At 33.2% G+C, this 21,675-nt stretch overlaps 1 protein-coding gene across 5 annotated transcripts in view; it reads left to right on the top strand.

Moving 5' to 3' along the window:
- Positions 1–21,675, top strand: part of Epha5 (EPH receptor A5) — a 293,039-nt gene that overhangs the window by 194,041 nt on the left and 77,323 nt on the right. For all 5 annotated transcript variants that reach the window (XM_042678116.1, XM_042678115.1, XM_042678119.1 and 2 more), the window contains one exon: positions 18,024–18,148. In XM_042678116.1, the coding sequence (XP_042534050.1) occupies positions 18,024–18,148 (125 nt within the window). The remainder of the gene's footprint in view (positions 1–18,023; positions 18,149–21,675) is intronic.

The following is a 21,675-nucleotide window of genomic DNA, read 5'->3' as shown; positions in this document are numbered from 1 at the left end:
GTAGCTCACACCTGTATTCCACTGTCACTGACTTACATCATTTGGTCTTTTTATGTAACTCAGTATTGTTGAACCAGTAGTGTATTCAATACAGGGAGTTGTTGAAGAATCTAGAATGGTGCTGTTTTCCTAACTAGGCATTGCCTGATAAAAATACAGATTTTGTACAGATAAAATACATCTGTATCTTAGAAGAAGCTAGGGAGCTTTATGTAATTCAGATAGGAAACACTTATGTAAGAATGCCCTTTTGAAAAAAGCAATGAAAAGTGGACACATCCACAAAGCACAGTGCTTCCGTCGAGACAAGTTGTAAATAACTAGGACAAAGCCCAGGATAGTACAACCTAGACCTCTTCCACTATACCGACATTTCAGATTTGCTCTTCCAAAAAGCAAGTCTCTGAGGTGTTTGAGGTTTCTAGTATTGTTCTTTGAAAAGAACTGTTGGAGGATATAGTTTGTTCAAACAGGGACTTGAAAGGGTTTCTAACCTGTGAAGTCTACTGTGTAAATGATCGTGATCTGGCGAACTTAGTAGAGATCTGAGACTTGACAGTTGTCACCGAAGTGTCAGGCAGTGACTGTGTGAGTACTAGCCAGTCACTTACCCTCCTGTGCATTGCAGGCTCTTCCTACCTTAAAAATTCAGGATCATTTCTCTGTACCACCACAGGCAAAACAAATTGGCCACAGCATCCCTAGTTTTTATCTCTAAGAAAGAAAAATAGTGATGATGTTCAAACTTAAGTTTATTCTGCTCTATTGCTTATAGAATTATAAGATTATAATATATATATTTATGTAGCATGTGAATAAAGTGTTATGTGTATAAGTGTGCATGAACAGTTACATATTTATGTCCCCTGTTTCTACTCACTCACAAGCACATGCTCACATACACACTGAAACATGTAAGGACTTTTATATACACATTTGTAAAATTGTTATAGCTTAGAAATAACAAAAATTCTCTATATCAGTGGCTTAGTTAGCCACAATAAAATACTATAATCCAAACTGTATATACAAAAGAAATTGATTTTCTCATAATTCTGTGGACTGAGATCCAAGATCAAGTACTACTAGTTGCCCCTGGCTTAGAGACAGTACTTTCTCATCATAGAGGCTTTCCACAGCATATTCCTGTGGAGATAAAGAAATCAGTCTCTCTTTGATTAGAGCAGTAACTCTTATCATGAGAACTCCACCCTGTGACCACACCTAAACTTTACTAATTCCTTGTTGCCCTACCTTCTTGGCTAGAATGTGTAGTATACTATGGAGAAAGTTCGTGATTTCATGAATAGAGTATGGAAATCTCAGTTTTCTCATACTTTTAATAGAATTTGATGTTTTGTGGTTGTTTTCAATTTTGTCAATAATATGGGTAGTGATGTAGTTACATAAACCTGAGATATTTGTCATGTATACTAGTAATTTATACTTTTCTCTATTAATAGCTGTGCTTTAAGTAGCATTAATGAGTTGTGCTTTAAGTAGCATTAATGAGCTATCTAGGAATGTCTTATTTGTACCTGTTCGTATGTGTATGCAGTGCATCTTGATCAGAGTCCAGAGTCATTTCCTCTTTTATTCTCCCATTTCCCCCAGTCAAGTCTCAGCAAGGTTTGTTGTTCAACTTTATCAGTGATTTTAATATTACATTGTTAAATACTGATGGTAGAAGTAATATAGCAAATTGTATCAGAGAATATGTGCACTGAGAATCATTTCCATTTTAAGATTGATAACATTATGCTTCGTTATACAATAAACTTACTTTGGTTTATTTGTAGAAAATGTTTAGAAGCAACGACTTTCCAAAATGTCTCACACCAAAATGACAATGAATTGAACAGTTAGCACAGGTCTGGATAGTCAGCTGTGGACAGAACTCTCAGCCTTGCTTAATTCCCTGCTTGGTAGGACACCAGTGAATCCAGCCAGCTTTCCCTAACTTCCTCCCATAATCACACCTATCAGAGGACAAGGTACTGGAACGAGTTCCTGAGGATCTTGCTTTCTTTCCTGCCCTGGTTCTACCTTTTTCCCTCTTCCTGACATATAAGAGGCTTCCTGGGGGGATATAGTGAGCTTGACCAGACTTCCCTGACTTTATACATGCCCTCTGATTGGATGTATGGCACAGTGGTTGAGTGCTTGCCTATCAAGACTAAGCCCTGAGTTCAAATTGCTGAAAACACTTTACTTTTTAAAATAGGCTTTGCTCATGCCTGATTTAAGCAAGATGTTTTGATACAAATGTCTGTAAAAGTGAAGAAGCCATAGAACTGGCAGTGAACAAAACTTAACATGTAGATTTCAGAGATGATGTTAAATGTATGGAGTAAGCTGTCCAGGAAATTGAAATGAGTTTTGTTTGCTATGGACCAAAAGGAAATTCAACCATTTCTGACAAGAAGAGAGAAATCTTCCAGGGCTTATTGTTCTTTGTGAGATTTAGGAAGTGTATTATATATGTAGCTTAATAACTGTTTCATGCATTTCCTATAATTACACATTTCTGTACATATTTTACAAAAATTTTAATGTTCAATATGGATGCAGATATCTGACTCTGTTATTGAATTTCCTCTTTCATAAAGAATGTTCCACTCTGAGTGAATTAATCTAAATGATGAATTACTTCATAAAATTTCATTGAATTAATAGGAATCAATATATTTTATTTAACAATTCTATATAATTATTTTAATAAAATTCATATTGTCATTTTTCTAAAGCTGTAAGAATTTACTTTCAAAGAATTACTAAAAAATAAGAAGCAAATAATTCTTTTTTAAAATATCTAAATAAATATATTCGCAGAAACATTCACAGTGATCGATTATCTCATATTACTGACATATTTTGTGTTTTGCAAACATTAAAGGTATTTATTTAATTTAATACATAATTAGCACTTGGGTTTTAGAATTCCTTTTAGTACATGTGAATACAAAACAAAAATACACAATTAGCACACATAAAATATCTATTCTATTGGAATTGCTAAAATAAATGAGATTCCTTTTAGACATCATCAATAATCAGATTAAACTGACAATAGTATTCATGGTTCTAAGTCATTTATGCGTATACTTGAAAAATTCCACTGAATGTGTTAACTAACTTAAATGTTTGTCAACATCTTGTAATTCCACTCAGATTCAGTAGGAAAATTTCAAACAGCAAGTTTGGGATGTGAGCTTTTGGCTAGTACAAGATTGACAGTGTGATAGTTCTATATTTGGCAACCCAGGGGTAAGAAAAAATTGCAGTTGAATGAAAATTGTGTAATGTTTATCTCAGAGGTCAAATATGTATTAATTAACTAATGTGTATATTAAATCTAAGCAGTAGAGCAGTCCGGAACATCCTAGCTATTCAGAAGGCTGAGATATGAGGATTGCAGTTCAAAGACAGCTGGGCAGGAAAGTCCTTGAGACTCTTATCTCCAATAAACTACTTGAAAACCAGAAGTGGCTCTGTGGCTCAAGCGGTAGAGCGCTCGCCTTGAGCTGAAGAGTGCAGGGACAGCGCCCAAGCCCAGAGTTCAAGCCCCACGACCGACCAAAAAAAAAAAGAGCAGATGTGTAGTTTTCATACCAATCTGCGTAGTATGCAGCATCACGTTATTGGTATGATTGTTTTTGGTGATGTCCTGACATTACATATATAGTTTTATCAATAAGCCATATTAATTATGAATATCAATTTCAAGAAAATATAAACTCGGCGGGCTCAGACCTGTAATCCTAGCTACTCAGGAGGTTGAGATCTGTGGATCTCAGTTCAAAGCCAGCCCGGGCAGGAAAGTCTATGATACTCTTATCTCCAATAAACCACGAGAAAACTGGAAGTAGCGCTGTACCTCAAGTGATAGAGCACTTGCTTTGAGCTTATAGAGCTCAGGGACAGCGCCCAGGCCCAGAGTTCAAGCCCAATGACCGACAAAAAAATAAAGACTCGACTTAAAAAAACATATAGACTCGATTTAACTGTTGGTTTTTTGAAGGCATAAAGGATATTATATTTATTAATCTAATAAGAAACTACATATCAAAATAATATTTAATATTCATTTGTGGAAAACTGTATAAAACTAAAAACAATAACAACTTATATCACACATTTACATCCAAACAAAAACTTTCTTTAAAACATCATTAAGTAGTCATCTATTTAAAAAAAAATAACTCTGCTGTTTTTAAATTTTGTGACTAGTCCTCTCATTCTCAGAAAAGGTGCTCCTTGTTATGAAATTACATATTGGGACAATATGTAGTTTTAACAAATCAGATCTGATTTTATATGTCAATATTATATGTTTTATAGCCTTTGTAAGATAACAAGGTACGGTAATTTTTTATTATGTGATGTGTATGCTACTCTGAGAAGTGAATTTTGAAAACTTAAAATATGTTATAAATTATAAATCATCATAGCAAATAGAGCATTATGTTATATACTTGAACATGTTCTCTAAACAGTCAAAATAATTAGCTGAACATTAACATATATGTGTTGTTTGTTTTCATATTTCTTTCTATTGATTTACTAGAAAATAAAATAATGTCTTTCATATGTCAAGCTACCTGAAGGAATTTTATTAGGTTATATTGATTCTATGTATAACACTTTTCAATACTAAAATAGAACAACTACTTTTAAAAGTATGTAAGGCCGGGCGCCTGTGGCTCACACCTTGAGCTGAAGAGCACAGGGGCAGCGCCCAGAGTTCAAGCCCCACCACCGAACAATATATATATATATATATATAAAATAAAAGTATGCAATATAATACCTGTGAGTTATGATAAGACACCACAGGCTACCAAAAAGATATAATGGCTTGAAGTTTAATTTTATGGTGTGTGCTTTTCATTTTGACTACAGTAAATTTATTCCTTATTTTATTGTTTCATTTAACATAGAATTCAATGCCTATCTATAATTTTGTTACTTGGGTGAAATATTAAGTCTCAGCATTACAAGTGAGTTATTGAGACAATGGTGAGATTGTTTTTGTCACATTTAAGCTGGACTCCTGATTCATTTGGGAATCCAAGATGTAATCAAGTCCCATTGCTGCAAACAAGATATAAGAAAGAAATCCAGTCAATGACTTTGTGAGAAGTAGGATTAGTAATTTTGTCTATCAGAAAATTTACTAATTTTCTTGCAGTCATAGATTTTAAAAAATATATACTCATTTGGTGTTCTAGTAAAATGTGATCATATAAACATTTTAATATCCATTTAAATAAATTTAATACATTACTAGTTATGATTATCCAAAACTTGATGTGCATTAATATTTCTATATAATCTCTATGTTTGATGATGGACACCAATAAGCCTATTTGCAAAGTTGGATCTAGTGCTGTATGAGAGATGGGTTATTGTGTATAAGAAGCAATGGACTCAAGTTCAAAGGCAGCCAGCTGTTCTTTATGAGAACTTATCAATTCTGCCGGCTTTGACTGTTTTCCTCTCACTAAGAACATGTGAGCAGAGATTCTAGAATAAATTTGAGAAATTTTCCTTTGAACATATGAGAACAAAGGCAAAATAAAGTAAATTAATTTTTCTTTAGAATCTTAAGATTTTTCATTCAATCCCCCTTTTACTCTCTTTAGATACAAAAGCATTATCCAGATTCACAAAATTGCTGGGGGTGAACAAGACATTGTAATAGAAATACATTACAATAGTCTGGCATCATTTTCTCCTGAGATCAGAAAGAAATGAGAAATGAATAGTAAGTTATGAAAAGAAAATTCAGAGAGGGGATTATGAAATTAATTAGGGAATCATTAAACTTTTCATATTTCAGTGTATTGATAGACAAATTCATGTTTGCGTTGTCAAAGTTAAAAATGGTGTGGAAATTCTTCTATGTATGTAATCTCATGATTATTTGATAAACTAAAATATATGCGTTAAAAATAACATGCTACTAAATCTAACACTCTACTTGAGCCTTATGTATATTCAGAAATGAAAATTTCAACTTTTAATACATACTAAATGCAAATTATCTCTTTCATATATCTTTAGATTATCCCATCAGTATCTCCATGAATTACAGTATCATAAATAGGTTCTCACTGGAATTTCTTTGCAAATAAGAATTTAAAGTGTGAGGGCAGAGAATTAGCCAGACATTATGCATTACTAGAGTTTATATTGCAAAAATATTAATATTTTTTCAGTTGTAAGGCCTGAACTGAGGGTCTGGGCATGTCCGTGAGCCTCTTTGTACTCAATGAGTGATTAATTGGAGAAAAGAATCTCATGGGTACTTTTCTGCCTGGGCTGCCTTTAAATTGCCAGCCTCAGATCTCAGCCTACTGAGTAACTAGGATTACAAGAGTGAACCACTGGCTCCTGCCTAAACATTAAAATAGTTTTGGATGCTTAGTTATAGCATTTAATAGATTTGAGCTTTAAGTGATCAGAAAGCATGGAACTATTTCTCAAAAGTGCTCTCTGAAAAATACATTTTATTTATTGTATTTTATTAATTTGAAATTATTTATATTATTGTGCCTTGCTTTTCAATTCTAAGACACAGAGCAAATCTATTTCAGTGATCAATCTGAACAAATTGCCCTGATTCTACCTATACCTGCAAATCATTCAGCAACTTTCATTACTAAGTAACAGTCTACATTACCAAAAAGAACTTAAGTCTTCTATGGTATTTCAACATGAAATATTGATTATCATTGTTCATTGAGAACACTATAGTGTCTACTGTCACTGAGAAAAAGTTTTTAAGTTGATTGAAGTACAACAATCCACATTTAATATCTGAGAATAAAAAAAGTATTTAAGTTTGAAGAAAGAGTATTTTTTATCAATGCAGATGATACATTGATAAGATAATCCATGCACAATACCACCTGTTGAAAGTTTGCAAGGATTCAGTATCTGAATCTTCTAGCAACACAGTCTTTCGTAAGAACAGAGTAGCAAATGGAATATATATAGTTATAGTTATATGAATGAATAGTATCTTTTGAATTTGTTTATAGATTTCTGGAAATCTAGAAATTTCTAAAATCTATCAATCTAATCATCCATCCCTCTCCTTATGAACATGCAAATGAATATCTGAGATTATAATATAATTTCTTTCAATCTCTATTCTTATAAAAGTCTTTCAAGATGAAAAGGATCATACAAATGCTATTATGACTATTTATTATGCCTTCAAGCTATTTCATTTAAATGCTTAGCCCATAGGGGGTGTTCTAACTGTGGAAACTCTTTCCACTTAGTGCTGACAAAACCCTAACTGTAGATACAAATAATACCTGTATTCTAGACATCTATTACACAAATATAAAATTCTCAGTGACAGGAGGTTGGGATTTAATGTAGGGTAATAAAACATTCATGAGCTGGGCCTGAGTGTATGTACAGTTTATGAGCAAATGTAAGGATTTGGATAGTACAGGTGATTTCCTCCTTCTTTTATGTAGCTATTATATATACTATGGAGAATACTTATATTATATATACTAAGGAGGATATTTATGTAGTACAAATTGCAAGTAAACAGAATAATAGGAGGAAAAGTACAATATCTATGCATTTGTTTTAATTCAAATCATTTCATTTTACTTCAACAAGAGGTTCCCATGTGGCTATCTTCTCATTTTTTGAAACCAGTTAGAACATTCACCATATACATTATTGTTTTTTAAGTAATCAATACGTCAGCCCACATAACAATTATTATGATTGGTCACTTCATTATGAGACAGTAATCTTGAATTAAGAGAGAATTTTGAGCTAATACAAAAGACAGTTGCTTAATTTTTATTATATATTGTTACATTTTGTTTTCTATAACTAACTGCAAAACACTTAAGAAAATTCAATAAAAATATTTGAAAGAGCAGTTCACTTTAATAATTTTAATGTGATCTGTGATATAATTACATATTAAATATGTATAGCATCTCCATTATGAGCTGCTGTTTTGTTTTTATATGTAAGGCTTAAAAACAAAATGTTGAAAGAAGACTGATAAAGTGGGTCAGAGTTTGGCAAGCTAAACTTATATATTGCTTATTTTTTATATTGCAAAATGGATTATAATAATTTCTACTTTCTGAAGATATAGTGAAGTTGAATAAGTTAATGTATGTAATGTTTTAGATTATAAAGTGACATACTAAATGTATAATATGAAGGGAATTTCTTTTCATGATAAGGAATTACAATAGCTCCATTATTATCTGTACATCCACAAATGAGTTTACTAATTCATTGAGGCTAATATTTGTTCAACAATTCTGAAACTAAAATTTGGGTTTAATTCTTTCTGACCAAACACTGAAATGTTTTAATCAAAATGTATTATCTTAAACATTTTATAGCAATAACATGTATGTTTTTTCTTAATTTTTAGTAGTAGTAAAACCTGTGGTTCTAGTGTAATAGGATTATAGACTATTCCATTTGATCTTTTGATGACATATCTATAGTGTTACATTTTGTCGGATTTAAATCATTCTCTGCGATCTAAGTAGAAAATGGCTCCACATGTGATTTCCTCATCAGCCAAGGTTTCCTTCAGCTTGGAGGATGTGTGGTATGATTTTCTAAAATCATTCTCATGGAAAGAAATGAAGAATTAAACATCTGATAAGGTTACCAATTTGGAACAAAATGCTGTGATTTGGCTCTCCTTGGACATTAAAAGGTTAACCAGCTTTAATCATACCTTTCATATTTTCTCTTAGTCCAGACTAGAAAGTTGCTGCTAAGAATTGCACCATTTAAAATTACTGAAATTAGGATGTTTGTGAGCAAAGTTGATTAACACTACACAGGCTTCCTTTTTCCTCTGTAACCATAAAGTTTAATTTTTTGTTTCTTCTGGCACAACTTCAAGTTTGTAAAGAAACTACAAAGATAACTTCACACAGAATATATGTTGGACGAGAGGCTATGATGCCTAAATTCTTATAGTGTAATAGAAGTCTAATTTAGCAATTTAAACAATCAGTATATAAATGTTAACGTATCATTTCTAGTGAATTAAATGATTTCTATTGCATATATAGTAATGTAAGATTAAGAGCAGAAGATAGTAAGATAAAACAAAAAAAGGCTATCTATCTACTAATTTAATCTACCTACTATTATCAAACATCTATCTTGTTCATTTTGCTTATTAAAATATATTAGATTGCTTAGATTGTGTAAAGTAATTAAGAATTAAATTAGATTTTATACATTATTGTTTTGTTACTGTTGACTTATTTTATGCTTAACAAGATGTTATCGTACATCAACTTATAGCAGAGATTAATTTTTCCTATTAAAAACAGAGCAGAGTATTTATGTGGGGCTCTACCTGTAAAATGAATTGCTAATACAATAAATGAAGCTTGGTATTAACAGAACAACATTGAAATTATAAATCGGAATATATTTTATTTTAACTAAAAACTACTGTTGATTAAAGTTTTTAAATGTGAGCTTTGTTAGATATCTCTTCATTTCAGTTTACAATGTTATTGTAAATATTATTTAAATTATATTCTCATAAAATATGCATTATAAACTGGGTAACTCAGGCTCACTCCTGTAATACTAGCTACTCAGGAGTCTAAGATCTAAGGATCGTGGTTCAAAACCAGCTCAGGCAGAAATGTCTGAGAGACTCTAATCTCAAGTAAACTACTCAGAAAAAGCCAGAAGTGCAGCTATGGCTCAAGTGGTAGAGGGCCAGCTTTGAGTAAAAAGTTCAGGGACAGCACCCAGGCTTTGGATTGAAGACCCAGACTGGCAAAAAAAAAAAAAAAAAAAAGGCTTGTAGCTGTATAGATGAGATAAGCATCAAAAGTAAGGCCACTCTGGGTATTCAAACTTCCATGATTGGAAATAAACCATGATAAATTGAAAACGAATTATATAATAACTTATTTGATGCAAAATTAATTTTGTTAACTAGACAAAGGCAAGCTGCTTGGGATATTTCCAATTTTTATTTTGCAATTTACACAATTGAGTTAGAGAATGGAGACCTTAAATGCAGAAATATAATTCCCTATTTTTTATGATTTCTATTTTCCTTCATAATTAATGTCATGTAATTATGACTTTAAAACAAGCATTTGGTTTAAAACTGATCATAAGAAATATTTCATTGAAGTGAGGTTTTTTCTTATTAATTGATAATATACATAATTTTCAATGTTTTATGATTTTTTTAGTCTTTTCAAAAATATAAGAAACTCCTCTTTTGTATTTTGTTGAAAACATATTATTTTTCTATAATTCCTAATAGTTAAAGCTAAGTTTTTGTGAAATAGTCACTTCAAACCTTTACGGAGATCATATATCAAAAGACCTCATTGTAGGCTTTTAAGATTGAGTGATTATAGGTTTTTGGCTCAATGAACAGATTAAGTTTTTATTTGAAAAAGAGACCTTTGAAATATCCTAATCTTTAGCAATGACCACGGGTACCAGGTGAATTTAGAATGCATTGCAATTATTTTCCTTGGGTAAATAATATCTATTGACAATATAGTAAGAATAAGATATTGAAGGTATGATAAGTATACGGATGTATACATATATACATATATATGTACATATACATATAATATACATATGTATAATATATACATATATGTATATTATACATCTATTATATAATTGCAGTTTTATATATTATTACAGGTTTGAAATATGAAATTTACTGCATATATTGCATATCACATATTATATTATCTTTTCTTCTCATATATGCTAAATATTTATGGCTTTGTTACCAATTTGCTAAGATCCTGTTGTTCTAGCCAAAATCTTGAGTAGACTTCAGAAAAAGCTCTTAGTTTTGCTGCTAATCCAAGATCCTCAGTAGTTTTTGCAGTCTTTCCTTGTCATCAATAAAAGCAGCTGCAAGCAGCCGTAGGTGGCTCCTTTTTATTTTAGAGCACTTATAAGGGACTTGAGTTCCAGGTCTCTTAACCCTGCAAGTGTTACAGTTCTTGGACTTGGGGTGTTGGAATCTTTAGCATTTGACTACAAGAGCTAATATTACAGCTTTCAGTCAAGGATACCAGGATCCTCAACTCTTGACAGCCATGCCATTTTGTGCTAGTTCTTGACTCAGATGTTGGGATCCTTAGCCCATCTGGACTAGCAGTAAATAGGACCTCAAAATTGATCTGGCTACTTATAATTTGCTGTTTTTCTCCATCCTCACCTATCTGCTATCTTGCTTTCTCTGAACTTCTTTCATCCCTCTTTACCCGCACTACTTTACTCTCCAAGATTTTTTACCTGGCTATTATTTTGTAACTCTTTAGCTGCCTCTCATCACTAAGGCAGTGACCTCAGAAACTGCTGCCACCCCCAATGTTGCTGTCACTTCTTATACTACTTCTTCTGCATGTATAATCAATTCAACCTTCTCTACTATTGGTGAAGATGAAAAGTAGGCACAAAAACACTGCTTGTGAGAAGCCTTTAATTGGAGTAATCTTGCAATACCAGGGTGAAGCACTGGCTGGTGTCTGTCTAGCTCACAAAGTATAAAACCAGGCAGAGCATGTGACAGGGGTGTCTACCTCAACCATGGAAGACCTTTTTACAAATGTAACACTATGTTTGCAGTAGTCACATAACTTCTGATAAGCCAACAGAGTAAGTAATTCCTTTCTGGCCTAGGCAGAAGTGGCCTTTAGTATCATCTAAAATTCATTGACACTGATTTCTTATCATCGTGGCATAATTAATGGGGAAAAAAATCATTGAAAGGTAAGATTACAGTAGACTGACCATTAACACTGAGAGTATTGAACAGTGTTTTAAAAATATTTAACTCCTGTCCCAGTGCCCAAAAGGAAGCTAAATTCTTCTAATATGTCTCATATGTATAAATATTATATGTGTCTGTATAGCTGCCTCAAATTATAAATGTTATATATTTCTTATAATCTTAGGTATTTTATAAGATAGATCAAGCTATTAATTTCTCTTCCTGAAAAGGGTAGTATACACTAAAACTAATATAGCACTTTAAATATTACATGTAGTTTTATTAAAACAGCTGTAAATGATATACTTGGCTTTGTGCATATATGTGTGTGTATATTTTCTCCAACTAAAAGTAGTTTAACATATTTTGCCCTATGACACTACATTAATATCTTATGATATTTTTATTTTATAAGATGTTAATTGAGATGTAACCATGTAGTAAAGTGAGAAGGTGTATTTATGTGTGTGAACACTGAATAGATATTCAATTTGAATTGTGATAGAAAAAAAACCATAGGCACACTCTGCCAACAAAAGAATATATTCACAACACCAGTATCGATGCTATTTTAACTTAGAAAATGAGATAAAGATAAAAATATTTGATTTAGGGCTTGTATTTTTCCACAATGAAATATCTCTGAAATTTCCAAACGTTAGTATGTTATCTACAGTATAGTTATCTATGTTTTCTTCTCTTTTATACCTATCTTAGTGAAGAAGTAAAAGAGTAGAAAGTGGTATAAAGAAGATCATCAGAGATAGTAAATTTATTCCATTTATATTTCAAAAGTCTCAAGGGTTAGAGTGCTAGCCTTGAGCAAAAGAAGCTCAGAGATAGTGTCCAGGCCCCAAGTTCAAGCCCCAGGACTGGCAAAACCAACCAACCAAAAAAGCTTATAGGCAATTTACACAGTATTTATTCTTCTGAAAACATCTTCTAAATAGGAATAATAATAGTGTCTTCTGTGAGATTTAGAAGATGTGTTCCATCTAGTAAGCTCATATTAGTTCTACCATTATTATGTTCTAACTCCAAGCTTGAAATTTGAATTAAACTTCCCAATTTCTAAATAAAAAAATCTATTTACCCCCAGAAAATGTATTTAGATGTTAAAAACTGTTTGTATTTTTCTAATTTCTTTTACATGAATTTGTGTTGTGTTTAAGTAGTTGTACAAAGGAGTTGCCATCTAATAAAACAGTTTTTGAATCCAATTCATCTTAATCAATGTCATTCCTTTCAAATTCCTCACCCATCCCTTCCTTCATTCTTCATTATTTTGTGGTATGTACATTGAGTTTTTGACTGCATTTCCCCTTCATTTCTCTTCAACCATCTCCTCCTTTCCCTTGACCCTACCCAACCATTTTCAAATACTCACTTCTTGATGTTTATTTTGTTGAACTTGACTTTGTCTTTCTAAGAAATTACAATTCTTTGAATTATCCCTTGAATCTACCATATTTCAGCTAATACATTTTAACATATTTACATACCATGCAATGTATTTATTTGTAAATTTAACACATACATATATTTTGTGCATATATATCATATATATAATATGTACAGAAATAAAAGTCTTGCTGAAAGGGAACAAATAACAGCAGAGGCATGTGTTTGGAGATTTAGACAAAAAAGGAATATATATGTTCAGCTATAAGACATTTTGAGCAGAGTGGTGACATGACCAAATTATAATGTGAATTATCTCACATTATTTTTTTAAAAGAAATCACTGAAGACATGGAATGTTTGGAGGAGAGAATTCATCTGAGGAAATAGAATGGAGTCTACCAAGAGGAGAAGTAGTTCCACGTTTATCTTTAAGTAGCTTTGTAAAGAAGTTACTATTCAACACTTCAGTTTTTTATTACAGTGCTTCTTGACCTATGTTACCACATCATCCTTCCCCATTGCTCAGCGTTCTTGATTTTGTGGGATATGCCCTAACTTGTCATGCGACTTGAACTCTGGGCTTGGGAACTATCCCTCAGCTCTTCAGCTGAAGGCGAGCACTCTACTGCTTGAGCCACAGCACCACTTCCGGTTTTCCAGTGGTTTATTGGAGATGAGTCTCACCGACTTTCCTGCCCGGGGTGGCTTTGATCCATGTTCCTCAAATCTCATTCTCCTGAGTGGCTAGGATTACAGGTGTGAGCTGCCTGCGCCCAGCTTTGCATTCACATTTATGACTGTATTCTCTCCCCCCTTCCTCTTTACATTCATCAAATCACTTCCCGTTGATTCCTCCTCTCCCTACTCTGGTCTTCATTTTGTTGAACTGAAGCGCTCTACGGAATTACAGCATTTTAAAGGAAAATCATATAAAATGAAGTAAATTAGGTCAAAAGAGAAAAGGAATGAATGTTTTCTCACATGTAGAAGCTAGAATTAATATATAAATGTATGAGTAAACACTTGGGGGTTATTAAGTACACACAAATACATTGACTGGAATATGGTATTTTCAGGCAAGAATTAAACATTTCCATGTTTTAAGAAACTGCTATATTCTTCAAAAATCTAAACATAGACCTTTCCTAAGACTCAGCCATACCACTCCTAAGTATCTCCCCTGAGCATCAAGAACCAGGACATGACAAGGACACCTGTACATCCATGTTCATTGCTGCACTATTTACAATAACCAGGATATGGAAACAACCCAGATGCCCACAATAGATGAACAGGTCCCGAAATTCGAAAATAGGGTACCTGTATACGATGGAATTTTACACAATCATTAGAAAGGATAAAATGATGTCATTGACAGGGAAATGATGGAACTAAAACAAATCAAGTTAAGTGAGGTAAACCAAGATCAGAGTCAAACAACATATGTTCTCTCCGATAGGCACAAGTTAGATTTGAAACACAATGAGACATGATAAATTATACAGGATTATACACTCACATACAGTGAAACTAAAAGAGGATAATTGTAGGCAAAAGTCACCAAGTTGTAATACCCAAGAACCCCTTCAAATGTGTATAAAATAGTATACATATTGAAACAAATTCCAAATATATGGAAACAAAGGATCTTTTTCTTAACTTTTTTTTTCATTTTCTGAAGACTTAGCATTCTGTACCTCATATATGGTATACTTATGAGCATATGTGAGGAAGGAGCGGGGAGGGCACAGAATCAGTGGAAAATGGGTGAAAAAGTGAAGCAGCAGAGCTCTCTAGCTGCACTGGACATGGGCAAATGTGAGTCATGCAATTCATGGGCGAAGATGGGAGGGAAGGAATGGGAGAGAACGAGGGAACCGATGATACTATGCAAAAGGAAGAAAAGGTATTTAGTACCTGGCGTATATAAAGTTAACTCCACTGTATAGTTGTATATCATCTCTAAAACAAAAGTAAAGAAATTAACAAGAAAAGAAACTGCTATAAACTATTTTTATTTTATTTTATTATCAGTCATGGGCCTGAACTCTGGGCCTGGGTGTTGTCCCTGCGCTATTCAGCATAAGGCTAGTGCTGTATTATTTGAGCCACAATGCTCTTTCTGGCTTTTTCTGCTTATATGGTGCTGAGGAATCAAACCCAGGGCCTCATACATGCAAGACAAGCACTCTAGCACTGAGCCACCTTCCCAGCCCCTGCTATAAACTCTTATAACAACTAAGTTGAGCTTAGTAAGGTAAACAAAAGTTTCCTAATTTATGAAGATCATGGTATGGTAAGAATAAGCCAAATTAGGTATAAATTAAAAAATGTGAATAACTCAGAGATATTTATGAAGGGAAAATAGCAAAAACAAACAAACAACAACAACAAAATCCATCATGAGAACTGGCAGACACATTGAGCTAAAGTTGAAAACACCAACAGTTTACTCAGTATCTATATTAATCCAGCATTAATCTCAGGCTTTAGGTGGATATAAATTTTCATGGCTTTCCTTTAGTATTTCATGAATTTTAATGATAAAATCATACCTTCAGAATACTAAAAAATATGACATCTTTACTCGTATTCCGATCATTCAGATCGTATTCTGATCTGAATTTTCTAGAAAGTAGCCTATGTTCTTATACAATGGCCTATATGCACTAAAAATATAAAAAAAATAAAGTAAATAAATGAATACTCAATTGTAAGAAGTTGTGCATGACAGTGAGAAGTGATAGCTTCCATTTGGCAGACATAAGAGATGATTTGGCAGAAATTTAGTCTATGTAACTAAATAGAAAATGTATGAATTGTTTAAGTTTATATGTTTAAAAGAACTTACTAATTCATTAAATAAAATTAACAATTAGTTTAAAAACAGTTAAAGTTGCATATGGTGAAGTTTTTAGCACAATGAGTGGTCACGGAACAAAAAAGTTAATGATGTTATTTTTCTCAAAGATTTAAGACCGAAAGGAGGCTATATAAATTAAATAAGTGGATAGGTATGGTTTTGTAAATACAAATAACACCACATACTTGATTCTCACATAATTTATTTTTCTTTTTATATCAGCTTTTCATTTTTATTGTCCAGGTGATATACAGAAGGGTTTCAGTTATATAAGTAAGGTAATGAGAACATTTTTTTGTCAACCTTCATTAGCTTCAGGAATAAAATTATGGTACTAAGTCCATTTGACACAGTTAGGGCTTGTGTTTTCTACCACATTTTTGTGTATTTGGGAGGTCTGGTCCTGGGGCTTAATATCAAGGCCGGGGTATTATTCTTAAGCTTTTTTGCTCACAGCTAGGGTTGTACTACTTGAGCCACAGCTCCACTTCTGGCTTTTTCTGAGTACTCTCTTGGAGTTAAGAGTTCTCACAAACATTACTGTCTGGGATGACTTTCATCCATGATCCTCAGATCTCAGACTCCTCAGTAGCTGGGATTATAGGCGTGAGCCACCAACACCTATATTCCCATATTCAATATTTTAAAGAATGAAAAACAGGCATTCCCAGCACTTGGGAGACAGAGGTTGAAAGATAGCAAGTTGTAGGTCAACCTGGTGTACATATTAAAACCATATCTCAAAACACAATAGAAGAAAGGATCTATTATTTTATATTAAGATAACATCTGGTTCTTCAGTAGTGGAATGTCTAACTCTTTTGGTTTCTTTTTTTTTCCTTTTTTAATTAATTTTTTTCATTGTGAAAATACCGTACAGAGAGGTTACAATTACAAGAGCAAGGTAATGAGTACATTTCTTATCAAGAATTGTTGCCTCCTCCTTTGTTTCCCCTTACATTCCCTGTCCCTATAACCCCCCCCCCCCCTCCCCTACAAAGTTGTAAAAGGTTTTGGCAAAATGTAGAGTTAAACATACTGGGGCCAGGAGTATGTAGTCATCTGGTATCAGAAAGAAAGTGATATAAAAAACTGGTAGACTCATATTGACAGGGAGACATGAAAAGTTTTAGACAGCTGAATAATAAAATAAATGAAATATTTCCTTTGTACACTAACGAATAAAAATCCATGTGTCCATATCCATACTAATATAAATGATGAAATAAACTGTGAATCTGAGGAAGAATAAATTAATGTCACATACAGAGAAATTCTTAATCAGTTAATCAGATATTTCACCCTTAAAATATATCAGAAATTGCTATTTCTCAAATGACAAATGCATATCGTAACTTACTTCCAAAGAGCACAACACAGAAAACAGGAGGAAAACACACACACAGAGAAAGAAAATAAATAACCAGACAATGCAAAAAACCTAACTCTAATCCTGTTTGCATGGGATTTGTATTATCCTAGGTATTACGAATTATGCAGATATGATTTAAAATTTGTGATATCAGGATAATATTAATATTTCTTGTACTGTTAATGAAAATATATTCTGAGAAAATAATGTTTGGCAATGATGTTGAGCACAAACAGCAGGTCCAAACTAAGATGACTTTTTCATCACCAGGCAACATAATCTTATGGGACCATGGTCATCACTGACTAAAAGGTAGTATTATAGTGAACAATTGTATATTATTTACATAAGCACTGAGATTCTGAAGATGGTTAACAAACTTATATCTGTAAAATGCTTTATAATTTTAACAACTTTCTATAGACAAAATAAAATGTTTTTCCTGCTAAATAAATATTTAAACATTGAAGGTTTTTTTTTATTATGCTATATAATAAAACAGCCAATGTACATACTATATGAAATAGGTTGTAATTTTAAGGCCCTGTTTGTCATGCTGATCTTTATTTGTATTTTTTTTACAGCTCCTTCTCCAGTCACCAATGTGAAAAAAGGAAAGATTACAAAAAACAGCATCTCTTTGTCTTGGCAAGAGCCAGATCGTCCCAATGGAATCATCCTGGAATATGAAATAAAGTATTTTGAAAAGGTGAGAATAACAGAATAAAAGCTGTCCTTTTCCTTTTTCTATCCTTTTTAACAACAACAATCATCCAATTTGGAGAAGACTACGGTGCACTTTTATGTGTAAATCAATGACCATTGATTCTACAGTCATGATTATGGAGATTAGATAGTACTAGGAACATTGTATCCATGTTCTACTGCTGTCAAGTAGTTTATGCTCCAAGATACCACCTCATAGTCTAACAGTAGGTTAACTAGTTTCCACAGCATTAAAAGATGAAATCATAGGATATTTTGAAAGTGCTAAAAATGGTTACACTCTTGGTGTTCAGCAATAACTAAAGTCTACTGCAAGGAAAAACACAATTACGGGTGTATCTCCACAAAATACCTACACTGCTAAGGGAAAGGGAAATAAGATGTACTCTGTCTCTGTCTCTCTCTCTCTCTAACACACACACACATACACACACACACACACACACACACACACACACACACAAACACTCACACGCCCAAACCCTGGCATATAATTTTAAGATACAATTTATGCTGTAGTGTTTGAAGCTTCAATTTTACTAAAGTGTTTGAAGCTTGCTTCAATTTTAAAATACAGTTTGTACTCGAGGGTTTAGTCAAACACTATCATATTGGAATGTGTTTATTACATTCCCTAAATTTTTGTGATTTTCTCTGAGTGAGTTACATCCTAGGTTTACTCTTATGTGTTTTATCATAGTAATTGTTGAGATCTAAGGATGGTAATCATCCATTGCTTCTTTCCTGAATCTACGTTCTTATCAGCTATAGACAGTGAGATCATCCAGGTGGAAACACAAGGTGAGCTTAGAACTTGCAAAGCTGAATTGTGGCAGAAATACAGAGCCACTGAGCCTTTCCCTCATTCCCATCTTCTTGTACTGCAATTGTACTGTACTGTTCTAAGAAACAAAATCTGTGTCTCAAACAAGTTGAAGTATAGCTTGCAGAGTATAATATTGATAAAATTGGAATTAGTACAGTGGAATATAGCAGTGTTAATCACTTATTAATTCTTATTTCTCTGAGATTCCTAAGTATCAGTATATACGAATACCAGAAATCTCAAATCTAAACATACGCTGAATTCAAGAACACTTTTTCCATTTCCTAACGAATGGGGCGATGTCATTCTTTCTGATGGAGGCATAGAATTCCATCATGTATATATACCACATTTTCTTGATCCATTCATCTACTGAGAGGCATCTGGGTTGGTTCCATATCTTAGTTATGGTAAATAATGCTGCAATAAATATAATTGTGCTGGGAGCTTTAGTATGGTCTTGGAAAAAATTATATTAAGTGAAGTAAGCCAGGCCCATAGAAACATAGGTCCTATGGTTTGCCTTATTTGCAATAACTAGTATGTGTCTGGGACAAGCAGAAAAGGTCAAAAGCTATGTACATATGACCAGATAAGATGATGTTAAACAAAATGAACCGTACGATAGGGACACAAGTGGATTTTTCTTTCTTGTTGTTGTTCCTAACGAATTTATAATGTACCATGTGAATTTTTTTTTGTTTCTTTGTATGTTCCTCCCCCATGGTATAACCCCTGTTTTTACTGTATTTGATGTCAATGCCCTACATCTTGTATATACACTTCTCTAGCTTGGGGAGGAGAAGGAAAAAAAGAAAATGCTTAAATAGCAATACAGTTTGACCCACTGTAACATTGAGATGTACAAGACACTATGTTGAAAAATGAACTTTACAGTTTAGGTGGGGAAGGGGGTGGAGAGAAGGCACAGTGTAGTTGTGGAGGTGGGAGGGAAAGGAGGGTAGAGAAAAAACAAAGGAGTAGGTAACAATGCTTGATAGGAAATGTACTCATTACCTTGCTCATGTAATTGAAACTCCTCTGTACAGTATTTTTACAATAAAATGTATTAAAAATTAAATTAAATTAAAAAACATTTTTTCAAGATAAGGTTTACATTCCTCAGTTAAGGTTTTCTAATCCTTAATAATGTACACTAAGGTAAATGTGTGTAAAATATATGTGTGCATGCATACACACAGAAACCTGTTAAATTCTGTAAACATCCTAGGTTTTCAAATTTTCTTTGTGATTAAAACTGATATTAAAGAAATTGAAATGTGTTGTGGGAATATAAACAACTAATGGCTAACTAATGGCTGTATATTTAATATATTTATAGATCTAAGAGAAATATAGCTAAACATGAGGACTAAAAGTTTGACAATTGCTATTTGCCTTAATTGTTTTCCTTCTGACAACTCAACTACTAGAGCAAGTGTTGTTGGTGAGGAAGTAACTTTATTCATACAAACAATATGCAGAGGAAATAGATTTCTTTTTTCTTTAACCATGTGTTTTAGCACAGAGTTACTCAACATGCTGGGCAGAAATACTCTGATGTTAATAGTTGTAGTTAATTTTATTTATGTTGTAGTTTTTTCTTACAAATCAATCTAATATAGATTGGGGTAAATTTGATGAAAAGCACATCATATAGATATACATAAATAACACATTGAAACTCCTTTGCTTAATTTATGTGAATGTAAATGATAAACAAATAATTTCTATTTGGATTGTGTTTATTTCGACAGGATTTGGTATGACATTTAGTAGTTTGAGCTTGAGACTCTTCTATAATTCTGTTATCTTCATCACTCAAGTAAGCAAACTGGTTTGATATGTGAAAAGGATTGCTATTACATTTCCTAAACACATTAACGAGAAGTTTCCTACTTAGCATTCGTTAAAAGCAGCAAAGATTTTACAACATATATTACTCAGGCAGAAAGTTATGAACTTCTTTTGGTCAGTATGTTTTCCTTTTTACAATGAGGGTATTAATTCCTGGAACTTTTTGTCAGGCCAAAAATACGCTTACTAGAGCGTCCCGGTGTAATTCATGTAAAAAAAAAAATTAACACTTCTAGGAAAAATAAAGGGGGATAATGGGCCTTTATACTATGCATGGAGGTGGGGGTCTTGGTAGGTTTCCAGAGCCCGTTTAGAGCCTTCAGAGTGACACCGCTATTTTATTGGATGGCTTTTGGCCAGACACAGGTGGCAAAGCTTTCCAGGGCACAAGCACTTGCCAGCTGGCATTTCTGCCTGTGATTGCCCTGCTCTAATAGAGGTCATTGGGCTTCTGTGCTCTGGCGTGGTGATTGGCCTATTGCCATCTCTTAATTAAAGGGAGAGGAAAAGGGAAGCTGCCCCTTGGCAGGCTGTTTGCCAGCTGGCTGCTTTGGCTAAGGCCCTCCCCTCACTCCATGTGGGCAGTGTTAGCTAAGCAGCTGGGGAATGTAGCTCATTTGCTTAGCTGGGGCAGGAAGGCAGCAAAAGCCACTGCCATAACTAAGGATTTGGCAGCCAGGTGGTTGTGGGTGTTGAAGAGGTGCACAGAGGGCTGGTGTTATGAAGAAAATGACAATATGAGAGTGATTTATAGAGTGTGATAGAAATAAATTTTGGAAGATATTTAGATTTTTTTTCAAAATGCATATTCACTGTATTGTATCGCT

Source organism: Dipodomys spectabilis, unplaced genomic scaffold (assembly GCF_019054845.1).
Source record: "Dipodomys spectabilis isolate Male_0828 unplaced genomic scaffold, ASM1905484v1 ptg000043l, whole genome shotgun sequence".
Classification (NCBI taxonomy): domain Eukaryota; kingdom Metazoa; phylum Chordata; class Mammalia; order Rodentia; family Heteromyidae; genus Dipodomys; species Dipodomys spectabilis.
This window is presented reverse-complemented; position numbering and strand designations above follow the sequence as displayed.